Below are 18,922 nucleotides of genomic sequence, written 5' to 3'. Positions count from 1 at the left end.
CCGCAAAACGTATGGCGTCGATCAATACAGCTCATCCGCCCAAATCTACACCTCCTGGATGTAGTTTGCCGGAACACTCTTAGTAACACCACCGCGTTCAACATCAGCCCAGCCATCACCGCTATCCTTGTTGATGAGGACAAAGCGGTCACCCTCGGCCATGTTCCACTCCATATCGCTGCGGGCTTCATATTCGTACAATGCCTCGACATATTGCAATTTCTTGGCCCCTCTTCTAGGTGCCACCGCTGGACCGACGCGCTTTTGTGCTGCGCTTCCAGCCAGTGATGCAGAGGAATTGGAGTAGACGGAGCCTGGTCGGTCCGTCATGGCAGGACTGGCAGATGGCACGGGGGAGGGAGATGGGGCGGCCTCTACATATGCACTCGGAACGAGACCTTCGCTTCCTCCAGCGCGAACACGCATCCATCCGGATCCGTCTGTGCACATGTTAGCTTGTGTGGGACTATGCAGGGGAAACGGGACGAACCATCTGGTTGGACAATCATAACATCATCGCCGTCTTCTACGGTAACCTCATCTGCGCCAGTAGCTTGATAAGCGTAGAGCATCTTGCCGTGCGGCTCTTTAGGCTTTGAACTCGACTCGATTGGTGGAGGTGCAGCCATGTACGCGGTTGGGGGAGGCGCAAGCACGCGATGCCTCTTAGCAGCAGCTGGCTTAGTCTCCGCGACCGGAGTAGGAGCAGCCTCTTCTTCTGGATTTTCTGGAGTAGGTTGAGTGGCCACATTAGACGTCGATCGAGTCGTACTGGCCGCATATCCGGAGCTTAGAGAGTTCATCGTATTTTGCCGTGTTAGTGACGTAGGACGAGAGGATGCAACAGGTGAGTCGATATCAATAGCAGGCATGGCACCGGCTTGTTCTTGTCGTGTCGTCTTGAGCTTCTTCTTGTCTTCCTTTGATTGCTCGCCTGGACACTCGGCTGGCACCTTCATCTGGCATTTGCTGTGGCAGGTGTATCCACAATCGCGACAATCAAAGCCCTTGGCCGACAGTCCCCAGATTCGCTCGCCGCAAAGATCACAGTTCGTCGGGATTTTGAATGTCTGAGAGCGGAAATTATGATTCTGGGCTCCAAATGACAAGTCTCCGGCCACTGCCATGATTGTTGCGGTCTCGACTTCGGCTGTCACCCATTTTCTATCCACCTCGTGCAACGCTTCTTGAAGGTAAAAGATAGAGCGCACGACATCCAGTTCGTTTCGATTATCTTTGCCACTTTGAATGGCTTCCCGGACCTTCTTGCTACCTTCAACTTCCCGCTTCTTCTTGTCTGCCTCAACTCGTAGTTCACGGACCTGGCCTTTACTCTTACCCAGAACATTGCGCAGGAATACCTTTGCTGCCTCATCTGTGACAATCGAAGCATCATCATGCCATACCGGGCTTGGCTCGAAGCCGAGGTTTGCAGGTTCCTGCGATTGCGTCACGTTGTGCTGAAGGAACATCAAAGAGTCCAGTCGGGGATTATTGCGAGGGATTTCGACAAGCAGATGCGCCATGTGCTCAGTGCTATTTGCGAGGCATGACTTCTCCAGTTGAGCTGCAAGTGTCCACATCGTGTTCATCTTCGCGACTCGAGTTTCGTTGAGACTTTGTAACCCCTGATATCATGTCAGTGCCGCCACAAACCGGAGAACGTAGTGTTTTAGGCTCAATTCTTACATCAAGAATCTCCGGCACATATTCATGATAGAACTTTTCCTTCAGCTTATTGGTCACGTTGATGCTAATGAGGTAGAGGTTCTGTTTGAGTTAACAACAGCATGTGATTTCGACACATGATATCATTCATACCTTATAATTGTTCATCTCCAATATTTGTTGCTGGTATGCCGTTTGCGCCTTGCTCTTACCATGATCGAATGACGACTCCATCTTCTTTCTGCGAGATTCGACTTCCTGGCATGCGCCATCGTATTTCCCCTTAGCCTTCTTGAGATCTCCATAGGCAGCTTCTCGTTCCTTTTCTAACTTGCTGTGGTAATCGACATGGCACTTGCGAATCTCTTCATATTGAGCTGCAGCATGTTTGAGAGGATCCGCCACTTGTACCACCAAGTCGGAGCCAAACTTGTCCCGCTCGGCGGCATGAGATTCCACCGCATTCAATTGTGTTGTCCATGTTGTCAAGGAGGCGCTTTCAAGGGATCCGGGGGTCAGGGTAGGGTTGTCGCCGACACTCAAGGGGCTGATCTTCTTCGACTTGCGATCGTAATATTTCTTGCAAAGGGCGGTCAATTTGGCCGCATATTCCTTTTCGATGGCGCTGCGCTCGCGATAGAATTGGTTGATTTCCTCCACCCACGATATACCATTTGAGACCTGTGCAACATAGTTGCATTAGCTCCACTCGCGCACAAGGTCATCGGGGTTGCGGGGAAGGTCGACATACCCAATTGTTGACTGGTTTGAATGAATCCTTGAATAAGTTAGTTCAGCTGCTGCGACAATCATCCGAAATTCCTACCTTTAGCTCTGCCCCAAACTGGGGGGCGATATCGGCAGCCATGGCTGAGTTGAGGTCGGAAGGCAGACGCGCATGGAACGGGCGCGACAACGGAAGGTCGGGTGGCGAGCAAGAATGCCAGCGCTGATCAATAGGGCAGCGCTTCAACACAGTACACAATTAGACAATACAAGATAATGGAGTTGGAGTTGGAGATTTGAGGCCATTCAGGCAGATAGCCCAAGGCGGGGAGAAGCCCGGTGCCTGTAACAATACCAAACATCCACGTTGCCGCTTTTGACTACACAATGGAGACTTTGTGACAATACCATTTCACAGCCCAATGGAGCCTAGCGTGGGCCCTTCTTCGTCATCTGTTTTTGCTCTTTCACTTGCGCTTCTTTCTATCGCGGCTCTTCTCTGCCTCTTGTATATTTCCTCTCTGTTGAAGCTTCTCTGAGCTTCATCTAACGGACGCAGTGGTCCAATTCCATTGCTATTCTCATTCTACCCCGCCTCGTGAATTTGCCATCTCCAAGATCACCCCGCCAATCTTCACTTTCTTTCAGAATGTCTTCTGAAGCTACCGAAGCCACCCCGGGCTCTGGCTCCTTGGCTGATCGCATCACCAAGCCCGAAGAGTCGAAGCCTACCGGTACGAACGGAAACCGCCCACCCTCTGACTCGTCCAGTCCCCCGCGGCCGTGACAGCGACGATTCCGCAATTGATAGCTAACCATTTTCACATTCTACAGATGCGCCCAGCACCGGTGAGGATGGCGCTCCTGCCGGTCACAATGGTTCAGAGCTCGCTGAGCCAGACTACACCGTCGAGGTCAAGCTGAGTGACCTGCAGGCCGACCCCAACAACCCCCTGTTCTCTGTTAAGAGCTTCGAAGATCTTGGCCTGTAAGTTTCCCCAAAGGAGCTGCAACAATTGCACATGTCAAACCTAACTCAATTTTTCTCTCAAGAGATGAGCGCATTCTCAAGGGTCTCGCCACCATGAACTTCCGCAAGCCTTCGAAGGTCCAGGAACGCGCCTTGCCTCTGCTCATGAGTAATCCTCCCAAGAACCTTGTCGGTCAATCGCAGTCCGGTACCGGTAAGACTGCTGCTTTCGTTCTCAATGTCCTCAGCCGCCTCGATCTCTCGACCCCAGAAATGCAGAGCTCGCCACAGGCTCTGATTCTCGCTCCTACCCGTGAGCTCGCTCGTCAGATTGTGGGTGTTATTCAGATTATGGGCCAGTTCCTTGACGGTCTAGTCATTGGCACTGCTGTCCCCGCCGATTCCAACGCCCGCACCGGTAAGATGGACTGCTCGGTTGTGGTCGGCACACCCGGTACCGTTCAGGATATGATCAAAAGACGCAACCTCAACCCCGCCCAATTGAAGGTTTTGGTTCTGGATGAGGCCGATAACATGCTTGACCAGCAAGGTCTTGGAGACCAGTGCATCCGTGCCAAGGCGTGAGTCCTCCGCATATTTCACTGAAATTCGGGATTAACTAACAGTCCTTCAGTATGCTCCCCCGCAATGTTCAGATCGTCCTGTTCTCTGCCACTTTCCCTGCTCACGTGTACCGTTACGCGGGCAAGTTTGCTCCCAATGCGAACGAGATCACCCTGCAGCACGAGGAATTGACTGTTGAGGGCATTAAGCAGCTTTACATGGATTGTGACAACGAAGAACAAAAGTACCAGAACCTTGTCCAGCTTTACGGACTTCTTACCGTCGGATCATCCATTATCTTCGTTCGGGTATGTATCCGTGTTTTTTCAGGCATGCGCATTTACTGATCCTGGTTTAGACTCGTTCCTCTGCCATTGAGATTGAGCGACGTATGGTTGCCGAGGGACACACTGTTGCATCTCTCACTGGTGGTGTTGAAGGCTCTCAGCGTGATGCTGTCATTGATGCCTTTCGTAACGGTGACGCGAAGGTTCTTATCACAACTAACGTTCTTGCCCGTGGAATCGACGTCTCCACAGTCTCTCTTGTGGTCAACTACGTAAGCCTTTCTCGCTGAAGTCTCACTTGAACAATGTTAACACCCCTCGCAGGATGTCCCCGAGGAGTACGCTCAAAACAAGCCATCTGGCACACCCGACTACCAGACCTATCTCCACCGTATTGGTCGTACTGGTCGTTTTGGTCGCATTGGTGTGGCTATTTCATTTGTCGCCAACCGAGGCGAATGGGAAATGTTGCGCAAGATCCAAGAGCATTTCGGATGCAACATTGAGCGTATCGACACCAACGACTGGGATGAGGTGGAAGAGATCATCAAAAAGACCATCAAGAGTACCCGTGCTCAGTCTACCTTCAAGAACTGAGTGCGCTTAAGATTGGGGTCAACCACATGCATCGGCCTCTCCACTAAATGTCAACTCCTGGCTCTAGGCCAATTATCTCACGTTTCATGTCTCGAAGAGTGATGTTTTCTCTTCTGTTTTTGCGGGTTCGCAGGGATTCTGGAAGGCACAATTGATACCAATTTCCGGGCACGCTGCCTCTGCGTCCCATTTCACACCCTGTTGTACCTGTTTCACACCCTGTTGTACCTGCTTCTCCCGTCAGTGGCACAGCGGACACTGCACGCTTAGCAAATATCAAAATCAAACTCGCCAATGCGAGAAAAACCTTTTTGTTCCTCTGCTTTTCTCTGTCGTTTTTTGCACGCTTGATATATAGACACGCATTTTGGTCCTTTTCATGCTCTCCCCGCATCTCTCTTAATACCTGCCTGTATGCGGACGAGGAGGGCAGACCTTATCACAGAATAGGTCAGATGATGTTGAAACACATACTCGGCCAAATTTCCACCAGGAACGACCCTTACAGTATACGAGGATTCACGGGCTAATGGGCAAAAAAGCCACCAAGGCTTGGCTTCGTATTCAACCTCACTCCAGGGCAAGCGCCGGTGCCCGACGCCATCGAATACGAGCCCTAAAAAACATTCACCCACAACATAATCTTAGGCGAAGTCTTTTCAGCCCAATAAGATCCCCGTAAATGATCTCGATAGGCGATTCCAGCACGCCGTGCTCCTGGCCCTGCAGCATTTAGACCTTGCTCATTTCGGAGAGACGAGGCTTTCTTTTCGTGAGATGTGGCTACATTGGGTTAGCTATGTGGTGGAGCCTCCTCAGGGTCTTCCAGACTGGGCTTGGAGGAATATATTTAAAAGGAGCAGTTTATTTCGGCACGACGCTTGTCTTTCCCCTGTTGTTGGCCCTTCATAGACTAGCCCATCAAGCACGATGAAGCACCTCACAAAATCTATTCTCCTGGGACAAGTCGTCCTTCAGGGCACCATCGCCACACCATGGTTCGGCACTCAATACGTCGCAATAGTCGAATCAACAATCGGCGACGGCTACACAGGCGTCTACATAACAGAAGACCCAGTAGTACGAACCTACACAAAGGTAATAACACCAACAGTCAGCAACCCAACCGTCCTCAGCACAATCACATCAACGGAAACATACTACAACGGCGATATCACCGCCGTCCAACTAGTCGTGGAACCAACCGCCGGCGTCCAGAACACAGGCTACAACTACGTCGGTCACTACGCATCAGTGACATATACAGCGCCTTCATCCTGCTTATACACTACAAGCCAGAGCCTCATAACCGCCATCCCCATCAATGTCCCACTCGATGCTGAGGACCTCTTCACTCCGAGCATGAAGACCAGTACTATCACCTACAAATACAACACATACCGATACACGCAGACCATGGCTTTCCTGGATATCGAGGAAATCCCAAAAAGCATCTTTTCTTCCGCTAGTTCGCTTTACAAGCCTTCCATGTACAAGACTTGCAATAGCTACTACAGCACAGGAAGGACGACGTACTACAGCGGCGATGATGACGATGACGACTCGAGGTCCTATACCGGCTGCAGCAAATTCATCTACTACCTCGGCAGCTCCGAGTTAGGAGGTGGATACTGCTGCTCAGATGGATGCCATTATACATGGGGAGTAACACCATGGGGTCTAGGCCTCGCAATCTTCTTCGGCTGGTTCTGTCTCTTCCTGGTAATCGGCTTGATCGAGAGCTGGTTCATATTCCGCAGAGCTATGCTCGGCAGGAAATCTCGACGTGGTCTCCCCTACGGATTCGCCCTCCTTTGTCCGATTTTATCATGTTTGCTCCTCATCACTGTCAAAAAATATCCCGCAAAAACACCCGAGGAGCAGGCTGTCCTCGTTGCAAGATGGAAGGGTATGTCTGGTGGACAGAAGTTGGGATGGTGGTTGAAGTACCTGTTCCGTCGGAGGGATCCTGCTGCTGTTGCTCTTGCTCGCCCCAGTCCGGGCCCTGTTGTTGCTCCTTATCCCCCTGGCCCTGGTCCTTGGTATCCGCCTCCAGGCGCTGCCGCTCCTGGCGTGCCTCCCATGGTGGCTTATCCTTCTTATCCCCTGCATGGGTATCCACCTCATGGCTATCCTCCTTCGCAGGGATACCCGTCTCCGCTGCCTGCGGAGGCGGATGCTACTTCTACTTCGCAACCTAAAACGGTGTCTGTAAGCGAGACTGAACGCACTGAGCGCACTTGAAGTGATTTTTATTACTGATGAAGCTATTGGTTATATATCCCGTCATACACTTTTTCGTTTTGGATCGAGCTATAGCTAGTCCAATTTAATAATCGCCAGAAATGAACTAAGTTACTGAACGGTGAAACATGTTAAACAACATACAATTACCTACATTCCATATGTAAACACTCAATCCCAACTAACACCGCACCCTAAAATAACCACTGATTAAACGCAACCCCGAAATCCATATGATTAAACAAATCTAACCCATCGACATCAACAACAGATTCGAAATCATAATGAGCAGCATCAGCATCCCCAAGCTCAGAATCAGGCACCGGCTCGAGAATCTCATCGATAATCTTCGAGAATACCTGACTCGCCCGCTGGAACAGCGCATAGTTCGCATTATCTGGTCTGGCAATAGACTCAAGATGAGAAATGAAAACGCTAAGATTACGAATAAGGGCAGACCGCGATCCGTCATACAGGAATAGTTCGCCTGTGCGTTTTTGGTGTTGCAAGGCTTTAATTAGGAGGCTTGCGCTTGGGAAGCCGTATAGCAGGACCTATACATGAAGAAAAAAAAAAGGGTAAACATTAAAATAAATGGCGAAGAGAGCTAGAGGGAACAGTACCGTCCATGTGAAATCGGGCCGTAGGTCGACCATCTGTTCGCGTTGTGTGCCAAGTATCAAGACTGTAGATAGGATATCCGCACTGACGGAAAGGAGTGCTGTATTACCGCGCGGATTTCTCTTTCCAGCTATCAGTCTTTGTATGAGAAAGTCGTTGTAGAGGTATGCAAGGTATGATATTATTAGCATGAGACACACTGCTACGGGGAGGTTGTTATCCCAGCATTGGGGTGTATAGCGTAGATGGATGGGGAGGGCTTCCCATGCAAGGTGACATCTCTGAGAGATGTCACTGTGTACTGTTAGCATTCCAACATAAACTTGAAAAAAAAAGACCAAGTGACATACTCCAACATATCTTCCATCTCAGGCGTTATCCTCCGAAGAGAGACTTCCAGGATCTCATCGCGGAATGTGCTGACAATGAATCGGACTCGCATCCATGACGATCGTTGCACTACACCGTGAAGACTCCATCCATTTGAATCAATGTAGTCGTGGGAATAATCCAGGACCATATTGTCAGTAGCAAGTGCCTCGTCGCTTATATCGAGGGGCATGCGACAGTCAGCATACCGCCATGGCATTCGAGGTGGTCGACCGAGGAATGTGGCTATGTTTTTGTCGAGTTGGTACGCTGAAGTAAAGTGGCGCCGGCGGGTTTCTAGTAGAAACTCTGGTAGCTCTGGGGATGTCTTTGTGTCGCGGTGCAGACCGAGCGCGAAGATGTCTGTTGAGAGTTCGCCTAGTCTGTTCCAGCAGGATGGACCTGGATGTTGTTAGTGGAATTGAATTTCGCAGGCCGGATGGTGTCATACTTGAATCGCCATTCACCAAATCTGTTAGCAAGAGGTTCTCATGCACAAGCCATATTGTCAGATCATTGAGTGAAGTCAAGATTTTGCAAATATACAGCGCGGCATCACTAGCTGCTAACATCTTGCGCGCATATTGAGTCCGAGATGTTTTGCCATCGCATTTATCCCGAGCGAGTCCCAGATATCTTGCTCGACCAGCGAGGGCGCATAATATTCCGATTATTTCGAGACGAATGGCCGGGCCGGTGTAGAGCGTATGAAAATCTCTTCCCCTCGTCGTTGCAGGCACATGGAAGATTTCTGCCGTGTTTTGAATTATACGGACAGTAAGTGATGATGTAGAGTCATCCACATTCGGAGTCAGCACAAATTCTTTGCACATGGAACCGACTGGTCCAAGACTATTTAGCACGAATGGCGCTGCTATCACAGCACTTTGACTGAGAGCGTAATACTCGCGAATCAAAGCCTCGACTTTGATAAAATTGCCCAGAGTTGATACTACCTCTGATATTTTCTGTACCCAGTATGGTGGAAGGACCCGCTGAGAGGCTTCCACCTCCAGGCCTTGACCTGGGACTCCTAGGTCAACATCGTCGGTGAGAGGGGATACGAAACTCGTTGGGCCGAAGTATCCAGAAAGTAAAGGTTGAGTTCGCGATGAAATAATAGATGCAGAGCCTCCTTGGACTGCATTGGGCATATATGAATTGAAAGAAGTTTCATTCATATGAGGATTTCTGGGAAGTGGTCATCAGACTTCGTTCTGCGCACGGCTAGCTGCACGGAATGCTTCGGGCGAGAACATTGGGCCATTGGGCAATCAATGATCGACACACCGATGCAAATTGTAAGGAGAAATCATGAAGGAATGTCACAAATGACGCACCTCGTCGATGGGGCTCGATCAAAAGGGACACCCTCTGCCAATGGGAATACGCGACGTCCTTTGGCTCGTGTTAGGGGAGCTGGGTGGTAAAAGCATCGGGTCGAGACTCCTCGGTCTCGACAGCGTGTGCAGACAGGTAGTGCATGGTCGCAGCGGACTTTGTCTCGGCGGCATGGCTCACATGAGGCCGGCTTGCCATTGCGACGGCGCGAAGTGCTGTGGGCAGTTAGCGGAGGGTGTTTAAATCCAAGGTGATATGTGGAGGTGTTACCTCATGAAGTTCGACAGACGCGAAGGTTATGGCCTCGCATATTAAGCAGTGTTAGACGTGTGAGTGGAAGAGTGTTCGGTGTTCGTTACTCCGGCCAGTCAAAATGAGCTCCGAAGAACTCCGGTGGAAACCGGTGGAGATGATCGGAGCGTAGTGGAGTCGTATACTCTGACATCAAATTGCATGCCAGTGACCGCTAGTTATCTTACTCTATAGAGTCCACTAGGCTACAGTATAGCTTCTAATACTACGTGACTATCTCATACTTCGCTCATAACGTGCAGATAAGCCCCTCCGATAACATGCGGAGAGCGATAAGTCACGGGGTACTGCTGCAGTCCCCCCTCTTCTGTTTTCTTTCTTTCTTCACAGCTTCATAGCTTCATTCTTCTTGTCTTTATTCTATATTTTGTGGCAAGATGACGAGCACCGAGCCTATCACCACCACACTGTCGGCTATGCCAGCCCAGCAGCCATCTCCCAAATCTCCAACATCCCCCGCCTCAACCCCGAAGTTCAGCAAGCACATCATCGTATGCATCTTTGGGAAGTTGTACACTATGAGGATAATGCTAATTCAAGTTGTAGTTAACCACCTACCCAGGCCAAAGTGGCATTGAACCCGTTCCACTCGAGTGGGGCGCGTCCGACGCCAAATCCCGGGGTCCAGTAGTTGTATCGCGGAGCGGCAACCTCGTCAAGCGCCGAAATGCCATCGGCGCCCACGGCGGTAGTTACAGCATTTATAACGCTCTCGCAATCGCTGCGGGTGACTTGGATGCCGATTTCCGACCGGACTTCCGCAACAGCGAGCCCACTTTCAGTTTCCCTTGGCAGAAGGCCTGGGCCGACAAGACGAAGATCGTCTCTATGGACCCCTATGGCCATGACATCGTCAACCAATTCAAGGAGGAGCTAGAGGCCGGCTGGGATATCCGTCCTACCATGGCGGTGACTCGGGCTAACATGAAACTGGCGGAGATTGCTGACGATGTGAAGAACGGTCTGCTGGAGGTTGATGGGTCCATTCTCGTTGACTCCTCCGGAGAAGTCCGCGTCACTAAGGTCGCTGTCGAGCCAGTCTGGTACCTGCCGGGTGTTGCCGAGAGATTCGGCGTCGATGAGGGAACCCTCCGTCGGACATTGTTCGAACATACCGGCGGCAGCTACCCGGAGCTGATCACTCGGCCCGATCTGAAGACATTCCTCCCCCCGATCGGAGGCCTTACCGTATACATTTTCGGACCACCGGAGCGGATCACCGATGAGAATGTCAAGCTGGCCTTGCGTATTCACGACGAGTGTAATGGCAGTGATGTCTTCCAGTCGGATATCTGTACTTGCAGACCATACCTGGCCTTCGGTATCCGGGAAGCCATCCGGGAAGCACAGAACGGCGGCAGCGGTGTAGTGATCTACTTCCGTAAAGAAGGACGAGCCCTGGGCGAGGTGATCAAGTACCTGGTATACAATGCCCGCAAGCGTGGGGGCGACACAGCCGATAAGTACTTCACCCGGACAGAGAACATCGCCGGTGTTCGAGATGTATGGTTTCATTCCTTTCCTGTTCCTGTTCTTATTGCCCTAGGAATCGCCCCACTTACTAACTTTACTCCACTGTAGATGCGATTCCAAGCTTTGATGCCGGATATTCTTCACTGGCTCGGCATAACGAAGATCGACCGCATGCTTTCCATGTCGAACATGAAACATGACGCCATTGTCGACTCGGGTATCGAGATCGTCGAGCGTATTCCTATTCCCGAAGAGATGATCCCCAGTGACTCCCGTGTCGAGATCGATGCTAAGATCAACTCCGGATACTTCACAACTGGTAAGCAGATTTCTGCTGCTGAGCTTGCTCAGGTCCAGGGACGTGGCTGGGAGAAATGGGAGGATATTGCTGTAAGTTTAAGAGGTCATCCTGGCTTCATAGCTTTGTGGGTTCGTGTAGTTGACATCTCTGCAGCACTAAACGCTTTCCTCGACGCTTTGGTGGACCCGAACGGCCGCATATGTCACTTTTTTCTCGGTAGTTTCTGCTTTTGATGTTTTACCTACATACAGCTTTCTTAGTAGCATTGCCACGGATTTGTTGCATAAATTGGTGTTCGGAAGATGTGGATGGTTTAAATTGTAGCCAGCTGTGAGGGGCGGAAAGATGTAGGAACACAAGGTACTCACAACATTTTGGAGTATTCTCGTAGCAATCTCACGCCAAATTATAGCATTTCCAAGCAAGAACTAACTGTATCAACCTTAGAGTCTCGGCATACATCCGAGACGTAAACGTGGCTAGCTTATCATCGGCCTCAATGTCACCACGGATTCTTTTCCTCCCCCGCACGTATACGAGAGAACTGATTACAAGAGAAACTGAGTGCAGACCTTGATATTCTGATGAAACCACCAACTATAAATAATTACTTCGTCCAGGAACATCATCATTCCACCTAGCATCTTCTACGCCCTACAAATCATCCACAATGGGAAGCCCTCAGGTCTCCCCGCAACCCCGAATCCCCAAATCAGGCATCTGGTGCCCTGCCGTAACAATATTCGACAGTGCAACAGACACAATAGACCTAGAATCCCAAAGGAAATACTATGCATACCTATCGCAAAGCGGCCTAGCAGGCCTAGTTCTCATGGGCACGAACTCGGAAGCCTTCCTCCTAACCCGCGAAGAACGAGCCCAACTCATCGCAATAGCCCGCGAAGCTGTGGGACCAGACTACCCTCTGATGGCAGGCGTAGGCACCCACTCAACGAAACAAACACTCGAGTGAGCCCACGACGCAGCAGCCGCCGGCGCGAATTACCTGTTAATCCTACCGCCCGCCTACTTCGGCAAAGCAACAAACATGAAGGCCGTGAAACGATTCTTTGCCGACGTCGCAAAGAAAGCACCCCTCCCAGTTTTGATTTACAATTTCCCCGGTGTAACCAACGGCGTCGACATTGACTCGGAGATAGTTACCCAGATAGTGAGGGAATCAGCGGCAGCAAGCGCCACCGGCGTCTCCAACATCGTCGGCGTTAAACTGACCTGCGGCTCGGTGGGGAAGATCACACGGCTAGCAGCGACGTTTGCGCCAAGTGAGTTTGCGATTTTCGGCGGTCAGTCTGATTTCCTCGTTGCTGGGTTGACGGTCGGATCGGCGGGGTGTATTTATGCTTTTGCGAACGTGTTCCCGAAAACGACATCGAAGATTTATGAGTTGTTCATGGCTGGGAGGCTTGCTGAGGCGATGGACTTGCAGCGGTCTTCGGCGTTGGCGGAGTCGCCTTGTAAGAGTGGGATTGCGTCGACCAAATATGCTGTGGCTTTGTTTTCGGCCCCCGCTGCTGGTGTGGAGAATGCGCTCGAGAAGCTCAGAACTCGGACTCCATATGAGGAGGCTGGTGATGCGGTAAGGAAGTCGGTCAGGGATTTGATGGGCGCTATGGCCAGTGTTGAAAATGCGTTATAAGCTGTTCCATTAGTAGGCTGCAGACCAGAATCATGATCATGAATTTGGCATTACGATTGTTATTATGTAATCTCAGAATGTAGCTTAAAAGCTGAAAGCCGAGTACCAGCCGAAAGGAGCCCGATTGGAGGTGGAAGGGATCTAGAAGTAGTTAGCGCAGAAACCGTGACGCACGGCGTTGTAGGTTAGAGAAATTCTCTTTGGAATATGAGAACAGGGTACTGGGCTGTTCTTTTAACGCCGACACCGGATTGTAAATCCACAGTCTGTGCTGGCTATCTGATCTCATTCGTGTTCTGCGCCGTGTTGATGGGTTCCGGTGTAACCGGCGAGGGAGGAGTGGAGACTAGTTCGATCTGATAAGATCATAAGCCCTTTTTTCCCGTGTTGCCTCCCTGCGGGGCGCCTTGGCGCCACATGATGACGTGTCGAGTTGATCAGAGGATGGGAATGTGCGAGTTTTTAAGTGATTTTTTTGAGTGCAATAATCGGGCTCAAAAGTAGCGATAAAGGCGTTGAAAAGTGCGAATTGGAGTGAAAGATGGAAAGTCACATGTCCGAGGCAAGTGGCTGAGTCATCCGTTTCGGGTGGGGAAGTTATTATCCAATGATAACTTTAATAAGTTACTGTAATTAACCAGATAGTACCTCCTCCAGCACTTTTCACGTGATCGGAATCTGTCATTTACGCGGTAATAACCATCAGGGGTGGCAGTTGCGGAGCCGGAAGGGCGGCCAGCCGCGATCATACGACTGAAATTGCTATCCCAGGCATCTCAGGCTAACAACACCGACCTCTCCCCTGATCTTCATGCAGATAGAGAAGCTCAATGCCTCTGACATAGCTTCTACTTTGTGCTTTTCCCGTTTTGCAGCTCTCGATCCACCCCCCTTTAATTCTTTAATTCTTTAATGCAAGGACGATCACCTTCGCAACGGAGAACGGATTCGAGAACCCACTTGGTCCCAAGGCTCTGACTGCCTAAACTACCAACTGTTTAGGTGGGTATATGTCGCACCCCTGCTTTTTGCCCATCCAATCGCCTACGACACCTGTGACTGTGACTGTGACATTTCCCCCTCCTGGAAACTCAGTCTTTACATCGCACTCTCCAGAGAACATATCTGTGCCTGTTGAGCTTCACGCCGTGCCATTTGAGCATTTTATTTGATATTGAACCCAGTGAGTGTCAGATATCACCCTATCACATTCTAGGCTAGCCTGTACGGACTTAGCCGCGTATCGTATCTCGAACAAAATGTCCTCAGGCAGCTCAATTCTGCTGTTTTAAATGGCTTGCAATATGAGTGTCTTCTATTTTACAGATCTAACTCTTCAAGCAGTGCTCACCATTCGTGCTCTCAGTTACATCACCCAGGTTTAGACTGCTACCTGCACTAGCCGAGGATCCAGCCGGGATACCTCCAGTATGTCAGGTCCCACCATGGACAACGACTTCCAGCTATTTTCTCCACGCAACTCTGGCGGAGATGAATCACGAGCAAATAGTCACTTCATATCAAACCAAAATGGAGAGAATGTGAATCAAGATTGGACTCAATGGATGCGATGGGATGAGCCTATGTTCTCTGAAGGCGACCAAAAGCCAATGGCCTCGTCTATGGATCTGCCTTCCATCTCCCCTCATACCGAAATGAGCTCACCAACTCAAAATCAAGAATTCTCCCCGCATCTACCTCTTGGGTTGATGGAAATTCCTTCTCAACAAAACAACCTCCACGGTCCCCCAGGTACCTTTTTGCAGGGCTGGGGCACAAGCCAGCAACCGCAGTCTGGTCTTGTTTCTCCAATTTCCAGTGTTGGAACTAGCCGGAAGAGAAAGACAGGCAGTGACGACGATGCCACCACAGTGACCGGTCCGGTGCAACAGGGCAAGAAGATGCCCGCCAAGAAGCGCGCTCACAATGTCATTGAGAAGCGTTATCGAGCCAACTTGAACGATAAGATTGCTGAACTTCGCGATAGTGTACCCAGTCTTCGAACAACTAAGGCCGGAGGTTCCGCGGATGACGACGATGAAGCTGAAGCGAACTCTGCAAGCAAGCTCAACAAGGCTTCTATTTTGTCCAAGGCCACCGAATACATCAAGCATCTGGAAATTCGCAACAAACGTTTGGAAGATGAAAACACTGGTCTGAAAAATCGTCTTCGCCAAGCTGACAAAGCCGCTGATCAGGCTGTCACTTCATCTGCTTCTGTTTCCTCGCCTAGCAACTACGCCTCAACCGACTCTGGCTCCGGTACATCCCCTAGTGTGTTCTCCCAGGCGGAGGAGATTCCTAGTGAGGGCTCTCCCAGTTCTCACAACCCTCCGGAGGGTCTACTTCCGGTTTCCGAGGCGTGGAAGCGGATGCGAGCCGAAACTGCACAGCAGGGAATCTTCGCCGAGTCATATATGAAACAGCCATCATCTTCGGCCCACCAACCGCAGTATGCCAGAGAGGACACCTCACGTCGGCGCTCTAGGATGCCCAACAAGTATATGCTAGGTGCGCTGGCTGGGCTGATGGTTCTCGAGGGCATGGGCTCCGATGACTCCGAGGGCGAGGCGAAGGGTCTCTTTGCACTTCCCATGCGTCTTCTGAGCCGCTTGCAAACACCCACCATGGCACACTGGGAATATTATTTGAAGCACTTCTGGTACTCGTGGCAGGCCCGCGCATTCTCCCATTTCTTAGTGCTGGCAACGCTGGTCGTTGGCTGTGCTTTCTTTGTCTTTGTCTACCTCTTCAATGCCCAACCCATTACTCAGCGTGGTTCATCCAAGCCGAATTCGGAAAGTCAGATTGTGCCCCTTACTTCCAGTGACTTCCGCCGACAGGCTTGGCTCACGAGCATGCAACGAGTTGGCGTTCCACGTCACCGTTTTTTCCGGGAGTGGTACGTCGTTACTTCCAGATGCTTCGAGTATGTGTTGCGCTGCATGATGGGTTGGAAACTGTACTCTTGGGCCACAGGGATTACCGAAGAAGATGAGAGAGGCCGTGTCAAGACTTGGGATATCGCAATTGATGCACAGCTCACTGGTGGAGATGCTGAAGTTAGCAAGAGTCGTCTTGTGCTCACTATCTTTGCTGCTGGTACTCTCCCTACCAGTCCCATGAGAATGATTTTGAAAGCCTTGCACGTCCGTGTTCTTCTCTGGTGCGTGGGGGAGCAGGGCTCTTGGTCATTCCATATGTCGAACGACATTGCTCGATCTCTCGCACGATTCCAGTGGGAGGTTGCTCGTGACCTTAACGACGCATTACCTGAGACTCATCCCGACCGGCTTCCCAGTCACCTTGCAGCCTTAGTAAAGCTGGACTGCGAGGAAGTCATGATCGACACTATCATTCAACGTGCCGTCAACCTGACCTGGAACCGACCAACTCAGGAAGGTACCGGTGATGAAGAGGTGCTCCTGGACGTTGTGGAAGAGGATCCTGCCATTCAGTGCTCTCAAGATGCACTCGCTGCCTGGTGGTCCAGCCATCTTCTGCAAACTGCTCTTCTTAACTACTTCGAGGCAAGCGAGAAGGGACCTGTCTCCAAGGCAAGCCGTGATGCCTTCAAGGAGAAGATCCGCATGTCTCTCGACGTCGCGCCCAGGCTGTCTGCGGCATACACCCGGGCCCTCGTCATGAAAGCTGTTTTCTTCGAACAGAACCGCGTTGAAAATGTTGGCGCAGTCCTTGCAGCTTTACCCAAGGAGAAGAGAAAGGGAAGTCAAAGCCACGCTTCCAACTTCCTGGACTCTTCCATTCCAGTCTCCGTCCGCGATGAAATTTCCATCGCAGTACGCTGTGCCATGATTGCCGCGATCGTCACAGCACGATCCAACGGCGACAGCAACTCCCTGCCCGAATCCTTCACCATTCAAAAGGCCATCAATTGGTTCAATCAGCTCCCAATTGACCCAGTCGAACTATCCCTTCTCGGTTTCTCGGCAGTCTACCACCTTCTCCACCTCCTCGCCTCAGATGTAGATTACATCGCGTCATCCGATTCCTCCTCTCCATCCACCCCCGTCTCAGAAGCAACCTCCTCGGCCGACGACGAAGCCGAAGAAAAACCCCGCCCAACTCGCAAACTCTCCATCTGTCCTCGCGACATCCCAAACCTCGGGCGTGTCTCCGCCGAACTCATCTATTGGGCCCGAAATGCCTACAACCCGGCTTTCTACGGTTTCTCACCCACTCTTGTCGAGGTAGTCGTCGACTCTTGCACAGCGATCTGCCAGAACGCAGGTATCAATGTCGACGACCATGTCCCCACAGCACCAGACAAGACTCACATCAAGAGGCGGAAGCACCGTCGTCGCAGGGGCGGATCAACCTTGTCCTCTCAGAGCGATGCGGACCAGAGTATGTCCGATTCACCCGTAAGTAAGCCGCTTCGTCGTGAGCGCTCCGCTAGCAATGATACGGGGTATGGCAGTCTTTCTGTTGAAGAGGAGTTGCATTATATTCCTCACGCTCATGATCAGGCTCCTGTTTCTGTTCAAGAGGTCACTGTGTAAGATCTTATTCTTGATCTGCTATGCTATGCAGTAATGACTTTGGCGTTTATTGGTTTTGTATTTCTACTTGGTTGAGATTACGGAAAAGAGGAAGGATGGATTGGTCTAGGGTATGAGATCACGGACTGGCGTTTTATATGTAAGCGTTAGTGAATAAAACATAACTCATTCTTTTGTTAAGTTTGTGATGCATTGTTCTCGAGTCATCAAATTATTCTATTCACCTCGCTACCTAAATTGTATATTCATGGATGTCTTGGCGCCCACCGAGCCACGTCACTAAAATTCTTCCAACTTCGACGACAGATGGCCTAGGACAAGCAGTAAAGCTCCCGAACAGGGACTAAAGCATAAAAATATGATTACTGTTCTCGAAAGCCTTTCAAGTCATTACTCGTCACTGTTTGAAAGATGCCGACCGAGGCTCGATTCGAAGTGCTGCTCATCGTTGGTATCAACTCGGCCGGCCTGGCACTGACTGACACTGCTGAACATGCCCAATTGCTACACGTAGAAACATGAATCATGAGGTGAAGCGTGAACAGCGACGCAAGTCATGGCGAGACTGCTTTCAATCTCAACCTGATTTATGCGATATGTTAATGGATACAGCTTCCGCTTTTAAATCACCAAGTCAGCTCAATCACAAGAACGGCCAGGATTCGATCCATGGTATTTCAGGAGTTTGATGCTCTGGGATGTATGAGATCCAGCTTTCATTTTGGCCGACCATGCAGCAATGCCGACGGCCTTGTTCCAGCACGATCCGCAATGCCTCTATGGCCATTCTCATCACTTCATTTGAATGACTAAACTTGCTTTTCTTTTGTCCAGAATCATCCAGTTTTGATGTCTCCGGAGCTTAAAACTGGCATTCTAAGATACTGCTTCTGCTCACCGGTCAGCCATCATCAGTTCACTGGTCCGGCAGTGCGGCCGATTTGACAATGGCAAAGTCATTGTGAGCATTCTACTGTGCTTCAACTCATTTGCCCAGGTCCTCTCGCTAATCCTGATCAAGTTCTGCACCCGGGGCTGAGTGTCCGTCGGAATTTCTTTCCGCTCTCACCATGGGTGGTGATCGAGACCCCGAATCCCTCGACAAGAGCAGCATCAGGTTTCTTTGTCGGAGAATTATCTTATTGTCCTGAACCTGACCCTGGAAGCCCTGACATCATCGGATGGCCCCTTTCTGACGAACAAGACTACAGTACTGCGACGAGAACCTGTGCCTTGCAACATTTACTAGATCTGTTCCTACCCCAGGAT

The 18,922-nt window shown here is 50.7% G+C and overlaps 7 protein-coding genes across 7 annotated transcripts; 5 read left to right on the top strand and 2 right to left on the bottom strand.

Annotated features, from left to right (window-relative positions):
• Positions 1-45: 45 nt before the first annotated feature.
• N7508_005425 (putative actin polymerization protein Bzz1) lies at positions 46-2,536 on the bottom strand (the record flags this gene model as incomplete). The annotated part of the gene is made up of 6 exons (XM_058463491.1): positions 46-440; positions 491-1,628; positions 1,690-1,770; positions 1,822-2,349; positions 2,420-2,446; positions 2,495-2,536. 6 exons carry the CDS (start codon positions 2,534-2,536, stop codon positions 46-48), a joined length of 2,211 nt encoding a protein of 736 aa, XP_058319969.1.
• A 507-nt stretch (positions 2,537-3,043) lies between these two features.
• Positions 3,044-4,812, top strand: dbp5 (ATP-dependent RNA helicase DBP5; the record flags this gene model as incomplete). Its single annotated transcript, XM_058463490.1, has 6 exons — positions 3,044-3,128; positions 3,229-3,382; positions 3,448-3,945; positions 3,999-4,236; positions 4,287-4,487; positions 4,540-4,812. 6 exons carry the CDS (start codon positions 3,044-3,046, stop codon positions 4,810-4,812), a joined length of 1,449 nt encoding a protein of 482 aa, XP_058319968.1.
• A 930-nt stretch (positions 4,813-5,742) lies between these two features.
• N7508_005423 (uncharacterized protein) lies at positions 5,743-7,056 on the top strand (the record flags this gene model as incomplete). Its single annotated transcript, XM_058463489.1, has 1 exon — positions 5,743-7,056. One exon carries the CDS (start codon positions 5,743-5,745, stop codon positions 7,054-7,056), a length of 1,314 nt encoding a protein of 437 aa, XP_058319967.1.
• A 194-nt stretch (positions 7,057-7,250) lies between these two features.
• N7508_005422 (uncharacterized protein) lies at positions 7,251-9,662 on the bottom strand (the record flags this gene model as incomplete). Its single annotated transcript, XM_058463488.1, has 6 exons — positions 7,251-7,610; positions 7,680-7,971; positions 8,028-8,448; positions 8,498-9,237; positions 9,387-9,602; positions 9,658-9,662. The coding sequence occupies 6 exons, from the start codon at positions 9,660-9,662 to the stop codon at positions 7,251-7,253; spliced, it is 2,034 nt and encodes a 677-aa protein (XP_058319966.1).
• Positions 9,663-10,076: 414 nt separating this feature from the next.
• N7508_005421 (putative GTP cyclohydrolase II) lies at positions 10,077-11,632 on the top strand (the record flags this gene model as incomplete). The annotated part of the gene is made up of 4 exons (XM_058463487.1): positions 10,077-10,190; positions 10,246-11,202; positions 11,281-11,562; positions 11,627-11,632. The coding sequence occupies 4 exons, from the start codon at positions 10,077-10,079 to the stop codon at positions 11,630-11,632; spliced, it is 1,359 nt and encodes a 452-aa protein (XP_058319965.1).
• A 511-nt stretch (positions 11,633-12,143) lies between these two features.
• N7508_005420 (dihydrodipicolinate synthase family protein) lies at positions 12,144-13,130 on the top strand (the record flags this gene model as incomplete). The annotated part of the gene is made up of 2 exons (XM_058463486.1): positions 12,144-12,414; positions 12,463-13,130. The coding sequence occupies 2 exons, from the start codon at positions 12,144-12,146 to the stop codon at positions 13,128-13,130; spliced, it is 939 nt and encodes a 312-aa protein (XP_058319964.1).
• Positions 13,131-14,560: 1,430 nt separating this feature from the next.
• Positions 14,561-17,653, top strand: N7508_005419 (basic helix-loop-helix domain-containing protein; the record flags this gene model as incomplete). The annotated part of the gene is made up of 1 exon (XM_058463485.1): positions 14,561-17,653. The coding sequence occupies one exon, from the start codon at positions 14,561-14,563 to the stop codon at positions 17,651-17,653; it is 3,093 nt and encodes a 1,030-aa protein (XP_058319963.1).
• Positions 17,654-18,922: the final 1,269 nt, after the last annotated feature.

Source organism: Penicillium antarcticum (genome assembly GCF_028974205.1).
Source record: "Penicillium antarcticum strain IBT 31339 chromosome Unknown utg000005l_segment0_segment0, whole genome shotgun sequence".
NCBI lineage: Eukaryota > Fungi > Ascomycota > Eurotiomycetes > Eurotiales > Aspergillaceae > Penicillium > Penicillium antarcticum.
Note: the sequence above shows the minus strand (reverse complement) of the source record. Positions and strands in the feature narration are given on the sequence as shown.